Raw genomic sequence first — 19,798 nt, 5'->3', positions numbered from 1 at the left:
AAAGAAGGTTACGAAGAAGGGAACCGGCCCGGAAGGGTAGGAAAGAAAGAGTCAGATTGCGGAGCTGGACTGGAAGGTTGTGGACTTTGTAGACCGTTGACCAGGTATATTGTTTGGGTAAGTTATTGGGTGCGACTAGCACCAGAGAAAGGAACGGGTCTACCCGATTAAAGGCGGTTCGTTTTGTTTCGTTTTTGTTTGGGACGGGGCCTTTTCTTTTTATTGAAGGATTTTCTTTTTTCTGTCGCTATTTTTTACCTTCTTCTTTTCGTTTGTTTTTTTATTCCCTCTACTCTTTCTATTTCCCTTTTTGCATCTTATCATCTGTCAAAATAAGGGAAAGGTACATACGATATTATCATGTTGGATAAAGCGACTCTTAGTATGTACATACAAAATATACGGTTCGAACCCAAGGGGTATATTGTGTTTACTGAGTGCTATATAGTGTTTCATTGAAATGCCTCCAGTCACAGTTGTTTAATTGGTGTCTGATGGTCTTTGCACGCTTCGTGACAATTCGCCAATAGCATTGGGTCGCAACAAAATCGAATTGATAGATAGAAACCCCTTTAGTAGTAACTTGTTCAATCGAGGTGCCTGAAAACAATATTAGTATTAGCTAACTACTCTAAGCCACACTAAGTTAAGTATCAGTAGTGTGGCGGGTATCAAGCAGCACTACCTTAAGGTCCTTAACCTGACAGTACCTGCTCTTTCAGATTAGGAGATCTTAGGGTAAACTTGGAAGGAACAGCCCCCATCGATCCATGATCAAAACTGATTCTCATCAGCAGTCAGATTCTCAATGATAGTATCGACTGCGGATATTGACGGGTCTCCATTCTTTGGAATTTTTTTTTTTTTTAAGTTTTCTGATTGCCACCCCCCCTCCCCCCGCCCCTTCTACTTTGGTGCCAATGAAGAAATACTGTCCACAGTGACTGGAGATGGAATCCCAAGGAACCTGAACATTAGAATCAGGTACAGATCGAGTGGTTCAGAGCGGCCCTTAGGTGGATTCTGGGTAGTCCCTCCGTGCCTCTAGCCTTTAAGCCTCTAGCGGATGGCAGAAAAGGTGATGGTCATCGCGTGTCCTTTTCCTGCCTGTGGATCCCGAAACAATGCAGATTGGGATAGAACCCAGATCAAACACATCCGTGCATCTACATACCTGTACATTTATGTTTTATTCTAGTCCCTTTTAGTAACCGCGGACGGCATGGCGACTTGCTCACCAAGGAAGAGAAATTCTCATACCTATCTTGAAGCCTACATCCGAAATTTCGGCCTGCACACCTTAGCCCCCTGCCTGGAGTAAAGACGATAGATGCAGCATTGGCTGAGCCCACAAATTCTTGTTTCTGTTGCAATATGACCTCTGTCTCCCACGTTCATTGCTCTCCTTGTCGCATTGATTGGTGTTTATAGAACTCTATCCAGTACATATGTGATACTCATGAAGGAAGCTGGGTGAAAAATCCCGAACGTACGTAATTATCATTACAAGGGCTGGAAGTGTAACTGTAAATTCTCATTGTCGCATGCAGATCGAACCGACAGAACGGAGGAGCCAGAGAAATATCGAGTCCGTATCATGGATTTCAGGGAATTCGAGTCTTTGATTAGAATCCAAGAACCAGCGTGAGTGAAGAGATGTGACAGCCTCAAACATCTTATCCATCAGGGCAATATTAAGGTGTCATTATCGCTCGGGGCACAGTTTTGGGCAACTTGGAATACGCCGTCAGTAAATTAAAGTACAGTCAGTACCTTATTCGGTAACGGCACATCCCCAGTTAACAACCTTGAAAACAGCAGGTTCCAGCTTTCCAGGTCGAGAAAAACAAATATGGTCAAATCAAGGGGCAATAATTTAAGATTATTTGACAGATTGTTCTTGATTCCTCCTGTCAGATTTGTCAATCGCGTGTTTCCCATGCCTACAACATGAAATGAGGAAACGCGGTGTTTCAGTCCAATTCCAATAATCTATAAGTTAGTATGTATCAATCCTACAACCAAGGGATGCGGCCCAAGTGGCGTTTCTATAGTCTTCCTTGCTAGTAGTGGGCAGTGACATACCTACTGCCTATAGTCCGACGGCCTCGTCTAGCCCCTTCCCCTTCATTGAACTACTCTAGAACGTGGTCCATTGCGAAGGATCTTTATCGAAATGGTAAGCTGAATGTGAAAGAAGGCAATATTGATGGGGCTGAAAAGAAATCCTAAGGTCCCTACGTATTTATTTTGCCGTGTTAATGCATGCTAGCGCCCAGATTTGGTATTCGGCGGGGTACATACAGTAAGGTATCCCTCCCTCCTTCTGTAAGCAGTTCGTATGTTCAAGCACAGCAAGCAATCTAAGAACACTGTCGCTATCATGCTTGAGCATGCTATCCCCCGTCAGCTGTAAGTATCTAAGTCGAAATTGCTGGGGTCAAATACAGCCTTTTAGTTAGGTACTACTTGAAGATGAGCTTTCAAGTATGGGAAATCGAACATGGCTGTAGTAGTCTTTTTTGTTGGTAGCATGACTAACCTTTGACAACATACAGCGATATTGAAAATGCCGAACAGCAGGAGATGAACCCCCGGAGAGTTGTAGGGAAAGAAACCATCCCCCTAAACAGGGCGGACAACATGGTAACACATGGTAAAGTAAGGGAGCTAAGCTTCCCCCCACCACTCACCCAGCCGCCGCTAGTTACAATACCGCTACCAAGGACCACCTTTCCAATTGCGCATGAGAAATCATACGTAGACCTTTCTCCATACCTTTTCTGCACTGAATTACTCTGCATGCGCGGGTGCAACCCCTGTGGTGCTTGGGATTCTTTTTCTCTTTTTTTTTTCGCCACCCTGTGTTGCGGAGATCTGAATCTTGAAAACGCCATTGCATCGGGGAAAATAATTGTCGCGCCATCTAACAAGCCACAAGAGAATAATCTTCTTCATCGTTGCTAACCAGCCCAGTATCATGCTCCGGATAAGTTCTCCTATCTGACTTCGCGGAAATTCAAGGTTAGTACTCTACTTATCCATACGCCGTGCAGAAAACATGTACCTCGATTTGTGGGTCTTTGTTTTTGAATATGTCGAAATGATCCTCAACGTACGAGTATGAGTATATCGGTACGTCCGCAAAGAAGACCAGGCAAACATGATGACCAAGCTCAAGACAGCGGTGAGTATTGCACAAGTGAATTCAACTTGACAATCATTTAGCCACTCATTCACGCCTTGCGACTGAGCAGATGGTTATATGAGTACTAAGCTGCCGATCATGTCCGATCCCTTTCTCGCGGCCTAACAGATACCTTGCGGTATCTACAGCCCCGATATGAAGCCTTCAACTCTCAACGTATTGCTTTGTGGGCCACCGCTTGGTGTGGTTCAGTCGACGTGGACTGTGTTTCTTATGAGTAATTAATCGATCAATCAAGGCTTTTTTTGTCTCGATTACTCTCCTCTGATCTCTAATCACATGACACTTCGTATTTGACACCCGGAGAAGACGTACTCCGTCAATGTACGACAATACGAGGGTGTGTGTGATAGCACTCATAACACTTCTCTACACCATGCAGCTGAGTAGTATCTCCGTGACTTGGAGCTTAAAGTGTGGCTGAAGACAATAACGATTACAATACTGCAGGCAAACATTGCCAGTGAGGCTTATCTACACAACCGAGCGCAGTTTCGGTCTCATAATATGCAAGGCGATTGGTCCCCCAGGGATGGCTACCGGTGCATGACTCCTCAGCAATTCCAGGAATTCATGAGCGTAAGGTATGCGCCAGCACGTTCGCCGTATCCACTACTACAACAACCACCTTTTTCATTGGATCCCAGGAAAATGACGGAGGGGGTGACGCTAACAAAAGGCAGGATCCTGTTTATGCTTATCTAGCCATGTAACATGGCCAGCAGAACGGACCAGCTTGCCGCCAACCGAATGAAGTGAATTGAAGGACAATTATCGAATCCCTGACATCTCCCACGATGACCTGAGTTCGATTTGAGGCCGTCAAGAGAGCGGACGAGAAAGTTGCAAGTGGGATGGCTTCAACATGGTCGGCACCTAGTACTTGCAGGTAGATTGAAGATATTGCTAACATCACGGGCTATCCATCTTTTAGTTGCATGATGTCGTGGGTTCCAGATCCGGTTCTTAGCATCCCATTCCAGATCGATGGAAACCTCCCTTCTCACCCACATCCAAAGTGCACGAATACAGCCTCACCCAGCGGAGGAAAGTGGGCAGTAAGTGAGGTGGGAATTCGATACGGACTCGCCGACGCCGCAGGATCGGCAGTGCAGCCACAGAATGCTTTGCCACCGTGGCACATTGCCTGTTTTCAGCTACGGACTGTAAAGTTATTGCCACTAGTGGGCACTAGCCACATATCAATGCATGTCTTGAAGCTTCAATGAGCAGCAGGGGAATTGTCGGTACTCCCAATGTGGTTATACGGAAAAAGACCCAGTACATACTTGTAGCACCATCTGTTCATCAAATGGTAACTGCGCAGACATTTGATCGACTTGAAACAAAGAATACTTGCCAGTTTGCTGATATACCAGGTTCGAGGGGGGCCTCATGAAGTGACACGTTCGTTGACAGTAGCTAAACAGTTGATCGGCAGAATGCAAAAACAGGAAAGTGAGCCTTCTGCGAGAACCTCAGCTTTGGAGTAATTTGAGCTGGACGGAAATCTTGGCGTTCTTCACGCCATGGACTTTCTGAGCTGATTGCTATTAAACAAAATGTACAGTACAGAGTACGTCTCTAAAGCTCAGCGACCGATTGCGCCACATCTCCAGTGTCTTTCTTTTGGGTGCTATTATCACGCAATACAACCCCCTACTCTGCTAACCCCTAAAAGCTGGCAAATGCAGTTTTCTAGATGTTTTCCATGATGGTGACTATCTTGGCGCCCAATTTGCATGTTGTGGATTACTCCTCACCTCGTTTGCATCGCAGCAGACTTACTCAAATACCATGCCTTGTACGTATGCTTTCAACTGAGAGTTTACACAAACCCTAAACATTGTTGTGCCTAACATAAACTTTCAAGTAGACATAAGCAAAATTGCGACTGGTCGAATCCTAGACATGCCATTTTCTAGCATTAACCTTAATGTGTCTACCTTCTATATGGCAATGTTGTACTGTACAGTGCCTTGTGATTCCACGGGTCTGGAGCACGAAACTGACCCAGCGATCCCGTAGCCCGACCCCTATGTTGGCAGGCTGACCAAGAACCAAGGTCAATTTGGTCATGCCGATGACTGCTACGGTATTCTATCTATCATACGCAAACCATGCGGACCCATTATAGTATGCCTGGCGAGTCAGGCACACCAATGATTGGATATGATCTACGGCCATATTGCAAAGTGGCGGTTGGAGCGCTATTCGATGCGGATTAAGAGCCAATGACTTTATAATCGGAAATAATACCTCACAACGGTCTAGCCCCAATCAACCGAACTGGAACATCCCCTCCAACTCTTACGGCTGAGTGCCGAAGCTATCGAAGAGCTAATGGCAATGGATCGTTAGCCCCCGGGGTCCAGCTCCCCACCAGTTGGTTGATTGCCGTTTGCCCTAGATATGGCTGATGAGCTCCAAGGACAAGTGCCCATACAGAGCCCATGATCGTCTTCTGACCAACCTAGATCGGGACTCAGACGAGATATCTGTTTTCAGTGTAACTGTAATACTAATCAGGAAGAGGAAGTGGCAGAATAGGTACCTAAAGGTCCTATACTGTCACTGCCTAGTACCTAGTACCTACACTGTTAGTACTGTCCACGATTTTGACTTTGTCTTCTCGTGTGGGAAGCTCCCGACGGCAGACCCTCGGTTCCGACGCCATACGGTCAAACTCCGAGACGTCGGAAATGACCCTGTATCTTATAGGAAGTAGTACAGAACAATACCTGTAAATCACCTCCTCAAGGTGACCGGATGTTTCTGTCATCCAGGCGCTATTCTTAGTGTCCTTCTCACTCGAGCATACATGATTCATGCTATCAGAGATTCAAATGTTCTGATACGTCATTACTGAGGTGGATAGCGTATATCTACGATGGATGCCGGCTTTGTTCCCAGATCCAGCCGTCTCCGGCTTGTTGTTTCAGATATCGAGGCGCAACGCCAAGGTATTCAGAGTCTTGACAAACATGCTTGCGAAGGCCTCCGCATATGAGACAACTCTCCGTCCGGTCGGCAAGGATTTAAAAGAAAGCGGATGCTTGTTTGTCTCATACGAAGCCAAGGTCGCGCAGTGACCGAACGGACATCACGTGATTGTGTGTTACATAATCTCACGTGATGAGCACCTGACGTCCAAACAATGATTGCGGCTAAAGTTGTCTTCCGGGATCAACAAGTTCGAGGACAGACCATGTCACGATGTCGAGCAATAATGACGGGGTAGTCAACTCTATTACTGTATGAATTGAAGCTTCTACTTCGCTATTTGTGCTATGCTCCCCGCAACGCCCGAGTATCAAGCAAATCAAGCAAATCGATCTGGAACATGACTTCTTCCGAACAATGGGGGATTTTCCTCCATCGATGCTTGTTGCATCGAATCGACGCAGCAGAGTTCAAAAGCCTATCGCGACTACTGTTGCAGCGCTGCCCAATCACTGAAGCCCTGCTGCTAGATGTGCTACTTGAGACGCGACTCAGCACAGGGATCAAGTGGGACCCGCTTCTTCCGTTGTACATAGACTGCCTTTGCAAAATGGGCCTCGTCCAGACGTCGACCGTGTTGAATGCCCTTCTGAAGTATTCTTCAATCCACGACAAACATCAATCGTCATCAGTGGAGGCGTATCCGGGCAAGAAGAGTCGAAAATGCTACACTCTTATGACAGACATCCGAGTCATCCAGGATGCTATGCTGTCCGTCTCTACCGGCAGTGTCCCCAAATCATTTTCAGAAGCGATATCGATTTTCACCGCTATCATCGACTGGATCCAGGCTGTTGTGGCCTGGAACAGCAGTAATATTGATTCCGGTGATCAAAGCCCAGGCTTGATCAGTTCTCCCGACACTGTTTCGCTTTTCGAGTCCTTGGGTATCTTGCTTGCTGCTTTGTCGGGCACTACGAAAGGACTGGAGGTCCTTTCGGCCGACTCGCAGGAAGGTAGGCTCAACGATTCATGCTTTACTATCCCACTACTGACGGGATAATACAGCCTTGAAGGTAAAATTGGGACAGGCTCTGTCGGCATATCTTCCCATCTGTGTGGAAGTATCACTCCCACTACGTAATCGACTTGACAGCCTGCAGAAAGCGTTCAACCTTTATGGTGAGCCGCCGGCTAAGCCGTTGGATGTCTCGATGATGGAAGGTGTCAACGTCAATGCGCTTCAGTTTGAGGCGTCAGTTATGGACAGTCCTATGATCAATTCGAGAGCTGGCCTCTTCGTCTATATCAATGCGATGGTACGTATAGATCACTCACGTTTAATAGCCGAGTACTAACTAGATTCTAGCTTGTAGGACGTCCTTTGGTTGATGACAGCATGCTTCTGAACTACCTGTCTAACAGATATGGGGTGAGTGGGTTGTCCAAGGCGCAGCGCTACAATCACACTAACTACAACAGGGTCATTATGAAGTTCTTATTGAGGAAACCATCACTGCAGCTTTTGACGTGCTTTCTAACGCAAGCTACCGTAGCGAGTCCAACCGGTCGATGTTTCTATTCCGATCGTTCCTCGTGAACAAGCTACCTGCCTTTTTTGCAGCTATGCTGGCAGCATCTATGGTTACCTTACCGATGGAACTATGTATCAGTCATGCGCTGGGTCGACTAGATCCAAATACGTTTCCATCCTTTTCGCAGATGTTTACCATGCAGAGCAATACTGCTCTTTCGGACGTGAGGCAGGAATTTCTTTTCGCATGCGCCTCGCACAAATTGATCCCTGAATCCAGCATCGAGCGACTTCTTGGAGAGAATCCCATGCAAACACTCCCTGTAGGGGGACCGTATAACAAAGATGATCTTGTCAACCAGATCAATGCTAATCCGGAACGAGCCGAGCACTTGATAGGTGAGATTGAGTCGATGGAGGGAAACGCCGGTGCAATTGTTGGCGCGATCATCGAGGTACGGACCCTCGAACCCTTTTGGAATTTGTAGAACCTTAGCTGACATGCCCAGGTCATGCACAATCTTTGCAATCAAAAGGAAACGATGACATTGAAGAATATTTGTAACTCGCTCTCTCGCCGGCCGCAGGCTATGGACGTCATTCTGTTGTTTCGAAGCACAAAGCAGGTGCTGCAACCGTTGTGCTCATTGCTGGATGCCTGGCATTGGGATGAGGATCAAGGAGAAAGCCAGCCTGTTTACGACGAGTTTGGTAGCATCTTACTGTTAGTGCTCGCCTTCACATATCGGTATGGCTTGCGAGCACAGGACCTTGGACTTGGTGGCAGCAATTCATTTGTTCTGCAAATTCTTGGGAGTGGTTCATGCAGTCAGAAGCTGGATTCTCTGAGCGACAAGCAAAACAAAAACTTGGGGGGCTGGATCACGGCTTTATTCATCGCCGAAGGCATCAGCGAAGAGACAATGTCGGCATGTAGTCCGCAAGAGTTCTATCTTCTTGTTGCTACTCTATTCAGCCAAAGTCTTGGAGCGTGCGAGGCCGGGAAATTGGAATTTGACACACTCAAAGGTGGATCTGAATGTAATGCATTCCCTCCTTCAACGTGTGTTCTGCCCTGAACTGACACAGACCAGATCTACTCGAACCGTTTCTTCTTCCATCGCTTGTTCTGGCCTTAAATTGGCTGGGTAACCACATATGGGAAACGGAAGGCGACCCATCGATCCCCTTAAAAGCTTTACATTCCTTGATCAATCCCACCTCGATATCAGGCGAAGCCAAAGAGATACATCGCACCGTCTTGAACATGACTGCGCGCAGGCTGGAGGAACAATTGAAGGATGTCCGTGCCCGACACCCGTCTCGTACGGATATCAAGCCGATCCTTGATGCACTCGAACCATGCTTATCTTTCGAGCGAAGTGGCAGCTGTCATCGGAGTGAGCTAGACTCGTGGACATCACATGCCCCTGGAGGGCTTTTAGGCAGTATACGAAGTGCCTTCCAGTCCCTTGTACTGTGGAGCGCAAGCCCCCACGTCAGTGTTGCACCGCACTCCTACACGCACCGACAACTCGTGACTGGCGTTCTGCTTCTTGGGGCCACGCGCGTTCTCGGTGCCTTAGTTGAAGAACTGAAGTTGCAGACCCAGACTGGCAGCGGTGATGTAGCCCTAGATATTGCAGCGACGCTGATTTGCGCACCTATGGCCGAATACTTTGCCATCGACCAGAACAATCACTCTCACCAGCCCCTAGATCCTACCAAAGAATTCTTCCCACGATGCCCGATCCTCACCCTCCGGAGCGCTCTCAACCTACTTCATGACAACATACCGAAGATTTCCGAAAAGGATCCATTACGCGCCGAAGTCATCGTCCGGCTGTATCGGCGGGTAAACGCACTCATGACCCCACCGGCCCAGGTCCCGAACTTGGATATGAATAACATAATTCAACACATGCAGCTTGGCGTTGGAGGCCCTGGGCAGATGGATCTCGACCCACAGGGAGCATCCGGGCATGGTGTCACTGACGACGACGCGGCAAATCTCAATCGCATGTTAGACAACGCGGCCGCTGCGGCTGCGGTGGGGATGGACGGAGGTCAGACCATGGGTGGTATGGGACTCGAGTCGTCGAGCGGACTGGATACGAGTATTGATGATGTTTTGAACGCCGCTGATATGGCGGTTGGAAATCCGGAGTTTCTTGACTTGGATATGGAAGGTCTATTCTAATAGAGGCTGTTCAAGAAGGCTGTACACTTGGCTGTCCGTCGCGGTAATATAGCATCGAGAATTGCAATGTACCTTCTCCGATTTGAACCCGAGTTGTCAATATCGCATGTCAAGCACCGTTCTGCGTACATGCAGACCTTCTGGTGTCAGGGTATGTATGACCAACCCCCCAGGCTACCCATCAAGTTCCCACTGAAGCATTGCCACTTGCCATGCGATAGCATTAACTAGTCTAGAAAGGAGCGCTAAGTATTCCGCCATGACGGCTATTCGAATAGAGATCAGTTAGTTGATTGCGTTATATATACATTCTCACGGCATGTCAATTCCCGTTGGGCCAACAGCAAGGTTGCCCTCATTAGGGGCTGTCTCTTGATCGTAGATGCAAATCGCTAGCCCAGCTGCCAGTATTCCTGGTTTCATTCTGGCGAGGTGTTTCTTAAACTAAAATATAGGCATGAACCTCTTAGCTAGACCACCCACACCTCTACATGACCGAACTCAATCCCACATTGTCTTTCTCCTCTAAAGAAGACCACTCACCTAGCGCCCTTAGCCCTTGGGCTCTACACAATCATTGAAACCCCGTTCCCAGCTTTTCCACGGCTTTGGGGATCCCCGAGCCCGGCAATATGGTATCCACGAGCGCCCAGGGGAGGAACTCGGGGAGAGGGAGGGCGACGACGGTGGATGCGAGAGTGAGGGTTAGGACGGTGATGATGAGGGATGTGAGAGAGACGTCCATTTTCAATTGATGTTGAGTTTCGCAAAGGGGAGAGTGGTATGGCTTGTGGGTTTTGGGGGGGGGGCGGGGAGTGGAATCTCGGAAGGCTAAAGGATTTGTCGTGTCGCAGGGTTGAAAGTCAGGAAGAGCATTCATCGGGTTGACCTTGTAGTCTTCTTATGCTGCTTCCTTGACATCACCTGGGGCAAAGGGATGAAGGTGTAGGGGTGGTGGGGGGATATTCTCAAGCAAGGGAGTGGCATTGAGGGAGAGGTATGTATGGTGTTTTGCATGGTGTCTTTGGAGTTGACGCGTAGGATACTTCTCAGATACACGCGATTGCTTTCCCGATGATTCGAGTTGTATATGGTATGGGAAGAATCAATAATCATACTAGGTCGTCAATTGCCACCAGTACGTTGTATATCGTGGGGTCATACTATTGACAAGAACCTCGAATGCGTTACGAGAGGTTACCAAGGCGGGTTGCACCAGGTTATCGTTACTGATGACTGATAATGTTAGAGTCCCTATGAAGCTGCGTAAGTATGTAGAAGTATTGTGTAGGCACCTAGTATATTTGAGCCCGAATTCTTCATGTTTGCTCGAACATTGATCAAGTTGGACAGGGCAGGACTACATCTGTAGCAACTGGTTCCGCGCAAGCGTCCTTCCAAGTTTTCTGCAACTTTTTTTTCTGCATGCTGCACAATTGCAGACCACTGACGAGTTGATGATATCTAAGAATAGTTAGCTTGATTATCTCGACTCCGATCGCCCTAAATGCGCAACAAGCCCCGTCCCGATGTGACAATGCACTCGACTCTGCAGTCAAAGTCACACGGCACGTGAAAGGGGCAGCAGTTGTCAACTGTCCCCTCTCCAGTGGGCAATTGGCAATTCTTCCACGAGTGAGTCTGCACGATTATTCGTGCTCGGGCTTTGACTTATTTGCCATGGCCCCTCTCCCGATGCACGAGCTGCATTAGTCTTCCTTCTAGCCTCCGAAGGAAGGAGACTCCCAGTAACGGAATATTCACCGGCGGGCCCGGCACTTCCTCTCAAGGTCATCTTCAGCCTCTCAAGATGAGACTACCGGGGGGGAGGGTTGATAGTCCTGCAGCATCGCCTTGGCCTGACCTGATTTTCGTCGTGCGGATGTGACATCGAGTCCATGTTCGTTGTACGACGCGGGTCTCGATCGCAATGGTGATGCTTGACACCTCTCACCGCAACCTCAAGCATGTAGGGATGTCTTGATTGACGGCAACTTCAGTCGCACCCTGCTTCGCATCATCACCGCAGGTCAAGCCAAAGCCAGCAAGTCTTCTGTTCACCTCATTAGTGCAACCAGCCCTGTCTGCACTCCACACTGACTGATCATAGCAAACTGACAGCTGCCAATCAAGTATACGCCGATCCTTCGGCTGAATATCCTATCAAGGCAGCCCGCCAGGCGCGAAATCCCAAGACTTCAAGTGCACCTGCAGAATCCCAAGTTGTCCTATGCCGACCCTGATTCTTCAGGTCGCGCGGTCGCTCGTGCAGGATTGAGCGATCAGCAATGAGTGGAGATACACGCGAGGCATTGGTCCGTGTATATCACTAATGCGTTCTTCGGCATACTACTCGGCACTAGCTGATGGTGAGGGTCCACCCATCCACAATCTGCTGCCGAGCGCGACGGCGTGTGACTTGCACTATCTTCCTCGAGCAGGGCTTCGATTGCCTCCTTTGGATCAGGTACATGTGTTGACTCGTATGTCCTCCTGAGCGACAAACAACAAGCTTGATAATCCCGGGTTTACGTACATGTCTTTGACACCCAAGCGTGGGTACAGAAGACGACCACCATGCTGTCCGTCAACAGGAGACTGCTTTTGAACCACGCCTTCCTTGCCCGGAGCTTTCCCAGCTCCTTTCTCCGTGCCATCGCGGGAAGCCAGATCAGAACTTCGAAACCGATGCAGACCCATCGTTCGTGACCCCGATGGGATCCAATGGTCGGGGAGCGGCTCCACAAAAGAGATAGAGTAGAGGCCACTGAACCTGATGCTTCGAGGGTTCTACGGAGTACTGAGTAAGTTGTAATTCGACATAATCCGCAGGGGGCAAAACAGTCGTACCGTAGAACCAATGCTAGAATCCTTCAATCTGTGCTGGGCGCCCCACGTTTGGTAGGGTTAAGGACTAGACTATTCGGTGCGGAGCACCTGGTCAAACACAGCGCTGATAGTCGTTCATGTTACTGTGTATGAGGGCATTGGAGTATCTCAGGAAACGGATGAAATGACTACTGTACATTCATACTCGGCTTGAAGAGGAGAATCTTAGTCGATCAGACCACTGAGTGAGACACGACACGTGAATTAATTCCTGAGATATCAGGCAGACAAGATCTCGGTCGCGATATGATTCTGCCTTGTGTGGACTGTGGAGTAGGGATGTTTTCATTTTTCACAACTACTAGTTATGAGTGGGGGGGGGTTGTTATTCCTTCTTTTGAACCCCTGAGTCGGATTCTCCTTCCTCCTTCCACCTACCCCTATTTGTCTCTTCTAACCATTCTTGTCGCGTACCTCCTTCTCTGCTTGTCTTGAGCAGAGAAGGTAGCCTCAGAACGGGATAATGCAGCAGCAGCAGCAGCACAAAGACAGGCGATGTCTTGTGTTCTACCGATGACCCACGGACTATATACACCGCCTGTGTCTCCTATCTCGCCGCTCTCTCCGCTCTCTCATTCCGAGTCCGCCTCTGTTCATTCATTGTTCTAATTTGGCCAGGCTAAAGGAGATCAAAGAGAAGCACTTACGCCAATGTCGCGCCGTCCCGTGTCGCTACGCTTAGAATGGTAGAGTACTCCGTACTCCGTACAGCTTCCGCGGTGGGGGGGCGCACTTGTCTCGGTAATTCGCTCTGACAGCACATCCCGTCCCTGAGCAGTGAGCACGAATGCGAATGACGGAGGATGAGCGGAAGCTGACGGACCATTAGGCTGCGAAGTCTCTGCCCAGTGTGACACCGTTGGTGTTTAGTAGTACCCATGCTCGAGTACTCTTCATCTTTGGTCTATGCTGCCTCAGTCGCAGCGGCCTGCATTGTGGAGGTTCCCAGCCTTCCCATAACCGCACTCCACCACCCTCCTGACTCTGTTTCAGAACCCAAGATCGATCTTGCCCCTCAAACTGTGCGACAGAATTGACTGCAGGAAGTCTCTTTGCAGTCAGTCATCTTTATCCTAGTATCTGGCAATATTATGGCTGTATACTCAAGTGCAAGACTCTGGTCAACGATTGATTGTGATCAGTGGTCACTCCGGATCCCAGACAGCACTGACCCTCACCGTTGGCCTCTGGCCCAACCGCTTCTAGGCCTCTCATCTTTAGTCCCGCATGCAACGACGAGCACGTGTTGTTCCTAGGCTCCTTTCGAACCACAATTCCGACCGGCTTGTCTTTCTCGTTTGGAGGATGGGCAGCTCTTTTTCTGGTCCTGGAGGATTGTGATCTACTGACACTAAACTCATTGGTGCGTTCCTCTTGGAGTATAGATCATCCTTTAGCGGCATCTTAGGTCATCTTAGACTTAGCCTGGCACTACTTGGGTCTGGACCTGACGCAAACGGAGCAACAATGGGATGTCGTCTGTTCTCCAAGGCTCTCTTCGACATCGCTTGCTTGCGAAAGCACAAAATGACGCTTTGACACGCACTATCAGCCCGCACTACCTTCACTTATCACAGCCCCGTCGATGCCATCCCATCCGGGTGGTGATAGCTGCGACCTGTCACATTTTGAATGGAATACGGGGTATCGTTGGGTAGTTAGTGGTAAGGTTTGATATGCCGTCGGATTGTCCGTCCCTTACCAAAACGAACCTTATCAGCACGGGGACGACTACTCCCCTGCTTGCGTGGGCAACCTGGAAATCACCATGAACCCTATGGAGCTTACCCCATATGGTATTACGTAGAGCCTCTCCCGTCGACGCAAGGTCCGAAAAAGAATCTGAAGTGTCTGGGAATTGATTGACTTCTCCGCAATCCTATCTTTTGAGTGGATTGTGGTGATCAGACCCGGGACCCGATTTCATAAGTGTCATGCTTATGTGGACAAATGCGACCAACGGAGTGAATGGCGTCTATGCGTCTATACCAAGAAGAACGGGCAATGCTTACCTTCAACACCTTTAGCACCTGCCTAGTAGTTTCCAACTACGTAGGATGTCAGCTGTCAGTCACGCACCGGCGAGCTTCTCCAAATAATTGCCGGGCCGACCACGGAGGCGGCGGTGTTTCGCATGGCATTAGAGTTCAACACTATCCATATTCGAATCACGCCACCGAGATCGGCTTCGATGCATAATTGAGCAATACAGTCTATTTTCTGAACTCAGTGAGAGTGAGCCGGGTCGATGTCCCAACCTCCACCTTGAGGTTTCCCGGTTCGAGTGACTTCCTTCAACCCTGTTGTGACCTTGACAGGAAGAGGACTTGAGATTGCCAACCCGCGGTGGGTGTACCATATACGGCCAGATCGGCGACGAGTGCGGTACTCCATGTATCGCAGCGCACAAAACCTCAAAGGCTATCTGATAGATAGTTGAGCAGGCCGTTGCCCTTGCATTGCCGATTACCCATGGCTCTCGACGATCCGGGGGGGGTTTCAAGGTACGGGTGAATACGAACCAAAGCATCGGACCTGAGTACAGTACAGTACGAATTCCTGGATGGAGTAACTGACAAATGGGCTGGATGTGGTGCGATCGGTTGAGGAGAGAGAGAGCTTCGCTGCCGGGACATTAGGGTGGTACGAAGTAAGTTACTGTCCATCGGGCATGGTAGCGAGCTGCAACCTAGACATGGATCCTATGCAGGTACGGGAGAACACATGGTCGTTCATTGGACACGCTTACGCTTGACGTTGACTGGTCTGATATAGAGCGGTGCGACAAACAACTTCCTTTGTTACTATCCTTGCGATAGCTCGGTCTTCGCTCAATGGAGTCATGTAGTCCCATGTCTAGCAACAGAAGATGTGTGAAACGACAGAAGTACTACTATGCGCAGTACAGGCAGTACAGGCAGTACAGTACGTACATTTGCCGCGTCCTTGGGGGTTCAGCTATGGTGGGTCAAGATGTATCCTTCCCTTCCCTTCCCTTCTTTATTCGGTGACATCCGACCTGTCACTAGATGCCGAGTGGCGTTGTCAATCTATCTATTCGGACGGGGTACTGTACACAGTACTTGTCCATTCCCAGAACTTGCGGTCGCAATTCTTCTTCCATCTTTCCATCCACCTGATTGTCCAACATCAATAGTAGAGCAATCCTCCAGTATACTGTGCGCGGTGTTTGCTCAGCAGAAGACCGGAGTGAGATTTAGTTAAAGTTACATACATGCTTTCCATGAATGGGTTTGTCCAGCACTAGTGAAGATCCTGTACCGTGCGGCCGAACTGTCAGATATATCAATCACTATCCCAGATATTGAGATTGCCATCAAGCTGTATGCCCACTGGATCACATGTCTTAATCGTGGACCACAATGAACAAAGAACGGGTACTCGAGCAAAGGCTACGGAGAATTTTTGGCCCACGGCGCAACACATCAGCCCCTCCAGGCGAGAAAGTACGACCCGATCGAGGGATTGCCCGGAGTTTAAATTGCCTACTCATACTACGGGTGGGGAGTGTAGGAAGTACTGTACGGTCCATACAGTTTGGCAGACGATCATCAACAACAGTTTACGGGAGTACGAAATACAGTTACATTTCGTGATCAGATCAGTGTGTAGTGTGTACTGTACTTGTACCCTTGTGGATGGGGGGTGTGGGTTCCAATGGCATGGAAACTGTCATTGCCGATCGCGCGCGCTCACCCCAATTTTTGGCTTTATTGATGATTGGGACTCGGGCGTTATCCTCAGGTGCTGTGCAGGACTGTGCCTACTCATACTATCTGGATACTCATAAATTTTGTTTTTTTTTTTTTTTTTTTTTTTTTTGCTGAGGATGAGCTGAGGCGATTCAAGAGAATCACCCGGGAGTGCCGGGCTAGAGATCAGTCCTACGGGAAGTAAAGGAGTAAAAAGATATATTGTGGGAGTCTCCGTAGTTTACACTGTAAGTTAGCTTTGCCACCATGGGGATTTTTGTGGCCTGGGGCTTCTGGGAGACTACCAGCTAAGGTTTTCAAGATGATTAGATATGAACATGAGAATTAGGTGAGTGACTCAATTTCTTGAGTCTCAGAGTTTATCAAGTCAATCAAGTTGCAGGAGTAGACAGAGAAGGGGGAAGGAAGGGAGAGACCGAGAGAGACCGAGAAGAAACCAAGCCAGAAAACAAAAAAGGTGCCTGGCTCAAATAATCATAATGCTGGGCAGTCACAGGCTGCTTCCAGTTCTCCACTCCTTTCCCAAAAGTACCACCACCACCACCACTCGGACCCCCTGTCGGCATCCATGCAGGTCATCTCACACTCTCACACACTCCCTCGGTGGGACGACGCAAAACCGGTTTAGCTGACTGCATCCTGCGTCCAGGAAAGGGGAGCAATTAAATGCTGATATTAACATCAATTTGAATTCTGTTTGCTGAGTGGCCAGGGGATGAGCCCGAGGTTATTCTTATTTTAGTACAGATGTATGCGCCTTGTCATCTTTTTTTTTTCTCTTGTCTTTTGCTCCAGAGCCATTCTTCCATCAGGCACAGTCATAGTTGTTAGGTTATAATTTCAGGTAGTAATAATACCTCCCCACCAAGTCCGAAGGACTGACTGTCGTGCCTTACTGATGGCGACCGTTTCTCATAGTCGAGGGAAATGCATTGTTATGGATCAATCACTCACTTGAGCACTGCACTGGGAGCTTGTTACCGGATCAGGCAATCCGTCATCTACGCGGGCGTACTGTACACCACAGTACCGTGGAGCTAAGCAGCACATATCCCGCTTAGGCAGACTCGCTGCAGCTAAATGTGCACATTATCGAGGTTTACCAAGTATCGTGGGCAATAATTCACCCAGCACCAGCATCGGGATCGAATTCCGTATGCCCTGAATCCATCACGCCCAGTTTGAAACCAATAGGAGGCACCTCATGATATCAGGGTTGCTGCTGGGATGGAGAGCTGCCTGGGCTGCTGCTGCTGCTGCTGCTGCTGCTGCTGCTGCGGGCAGATCATAACCGTTTGGGCGGGACTCAAAAGGTTAGCTGCATTCGGTGGCCAAGAGAGCAGATCAACCCAGAATAAGAAATTTCAAAAAAGGATCCCTGAAATTGGGGAGTACAGTACCATCGGAGACAAGTAATCTCTGAGATCAAACTTGACAGGGAAGAGGTGGAGCAACAGACATAATTTTGACTAAATAGATAAATACATAAAAAGAACAAGAACAATAGAGAATAGACAAGTAAGAAAAAAAGGGTATGCTCCTGACTCGAGCCGGGGAAGGTGCACGGGAAATACTGTAACTACCTAGTAGAGAGACGTGTTGCGCAATGTGACAAGGCCATAGGGAGAGAGATATATTAACAGTACTCAGTACAGTACCTAATGATTTTGACAGGCCGGGACGGTTCATCCTTATCACAATCCTTCATCCTTCCTTTTTTGCCTTACCACTCACTACCTACAGAGAGTCCTTAAGTTACGATATGCTGCTCTAAATAGAGGGCCGATGGTGTAGTAACCTTCTATCCACATACATCCTCTCTCTCTTGCTATTGTCTCTTGATCGCCTACTCCAATTTCTTGTCCTTTTACCCAAAAGAACCCACCCACATACGGGGAACCGATCGCCTGCTCCACGTCTCGATTGAGTCAGGGATGTGCTGCTGGATTTATCCACCGGTTCTGTGGAGACTGAATAAACCACCCTTTGGGGCCACCACTCGCCTTCCTAGAACTCTCTAGACCCCGTCACCTCGTCAACTAAACCTCTGAGCTAACTAAAAGAAAAATTCAAAAATTCAATACTAAATTGTAGGACCTTTACAAGTGACTACACTAGACTAAGTTAATTACTGTGATCTAGTTTGGAGTCTGGAGAACTCCTGGCCCGGTGCTTTGCCTCCCACTCCCCCTCCTCAATTACTACTTTGGGCTCTTCCCTCTTTCTAACCTGGAAACTCTTTTCAACATCTCCCCCCCCCCCCCTCTCATATTATCACTTTTACAACGCTCACTCCTCCACATACACATCCAAACACACACTTCTTCTTCCTCTCACTCCTACTTACTCCCTCTCTCTGCTCCTGCGTTATCGACCTTCCTTTCCCTTTCGCTCCCTCTTCCGTACAGATTGCAGCTTACTGTATTACTATACCGCTTTTACTTCAAGTTGTGCCGCATTGCATAAATATCTTACAGTCCTTTGCGACCACCCACTACCGTGGAGATTGCGATCATTCATTCATTGCTGCTGGTGGCAATTGGAAGACTCGATACCAAATCTACATCTTCGGGCATTACGGTCTGCATTGCATTCATTTCGGCTCTTTCAGTGGTGCTACTGGCTGTGTCCTGTCTTAGATCCGACACGGCCCTTGCGTGTCTCCTCAATCAACCCGCCTCAAACAATCGCGCTCGCGCTCTGTCGTCATTGTCACTGCAATCTGCGTCGATCGACCTCTCATTCGTTGCCCGGACCGCGCTCTTGCTCAGCTTGCCCTGTCCTTCTTTGGGGTCGCATCGTGGTCCTTGCGTTGGAAGACCCTCCACCGCGACCCTCGTTGCACGCTGGTCCCTGCGACAAGAAATTGACTTCGTCAGTCGAGGCCTGCAGAGCCCGTGGCTGTTATTCGCCCTACCGTGCCCTTCTTTGGGATCGACTGTGTTTTGTCCCTACTTTCAAAAGCACTGCAATCTCCCCGCCCTCGTGCGCAACCTCGCTCCTCGTTTCTGATCCGGCATCAAGGAACGTGTCTTTAACTACTGACACTCCATCAACTCTCCCTGCGAACCACCTGTCTTCATCGTACTCTCACAGTCACGCTCCTTTCCTCAGGTCCTTCGTTCTTCGAGATCGCGTTGTAGGTGCGTTAGCAACCGGTTGCCCTTCCCCAGCATTCCTACCAGGCTTCTTCCCAGGATTAGGGCATTCCACGGGAGATATGCAGAACCATCCATCCCCTCCCAAACATCCTCCCAAACACTCCTGCCAGCCCTTTACCAAGAAAAGCA

The 19,798-nt window shown here is 48.8% G+C and overlaps 4 protein-coding genes across 4 annotated transcripts; 3 read left to right on the top strand and 1 right to left on the bottom strand.

Annotated features, from left to right (window-relative positions):
* Positions 1-6,551: 6,551 nt before the first annotated feature.
* nut1 (putative RNA polymerase II mediator complex subunit Nut1) lies at positions 6,552-9,949 on the top strand (the record flags this gene model as incomplete). Its single annotated transcript, XM_025669698.1, has 6 exons — positions 6,552-7,167; positions 7,220-7,470; positions 7,521-7,583; positions 7,634-8,140; positions 8,195-8,726; positions 8,780-9,949. 6 exons carry the CDS (start codon positions 6,552-6,554, stop codon positions 9,883-9,885), a joined length of 3,075 nt encoding a protein of 1,024 aa, XP_025530000.1. The 3' UTR covers positions 9,886-9,949.
* A 411-nt stretch (positions 9,950-10,360) lies between these two features.
* Positions 10,361-10,680, bottom strand: BO86DRAFT_387222 (uncharacterized protein). The gene has a single exon (XM_025671537.1). It carries the CDS (start codon positions 10,628-10,630, stop codon positions 10,460-10,462), a length of 171 nt encoding a protein of 56 aa, XP_025529999.1. The 5' UTR covers positions 10,631-10,680; the 3' UTR covers positions 10,361-10,459.
* Positions 10,681-15,425: 4,745 nt separating this feature from the next.
* BO86DRAFT_12360 (uncharacterized protein) lies at positions 15,426-16,026 on the top strand. The gene is made up of 2 exons (XM_025666038.1): positions 15,426-15,484; positions 15,550-16,026. The coding sequence occupies exon 2, from the start codon at positions 15,644-15,646 to the stop codon at positions 15,929-15,931; it is 288 nt and encodes a 95-aa protein (XP_025529998.1). The 5' UTR covers positions 15,426-15,484; positions 15,550-15,643; the 3' UTR covers positions 15,932-16,026.
* BO86DRAFT_12410 (uncharacterized protein) lies at positions 15,953-16,732 on the top strand. Its single transcript, XM_025666044.1, has one exon. It carries the CDS (start codon positions 16,121-16,123, stop codon positions 16,583-16,585), a length of 465 nt encoding a protein of 154 aa, XP_025529997.1. The 5' UTR covers positions 15,953-16,120; the 3' UTR covers positions 16,586-16,732.
* Positions 16,733-19,798: the final 3,066 nt, after the last annotated feature.

The sequence above is a fragment of the Aspergillus japonicus genome (assembly GCF_003184785.1).
Source record: "Aspergillus japonicus CBS 114.51 unplaced genomic scaffold BO86scaffold_10, whole genome shotgun sequence".
NCBI classification, from domain to species: Eukaryota; Fungi; Ascomycota; class Eurotiomycetes; order Eurotiales; family Aspergillaceae; genus Aspergillus; species Aspergillus japonicus.
This window is presented reverse-complemented; position numbering and strand designations above follow the sequence as displayed.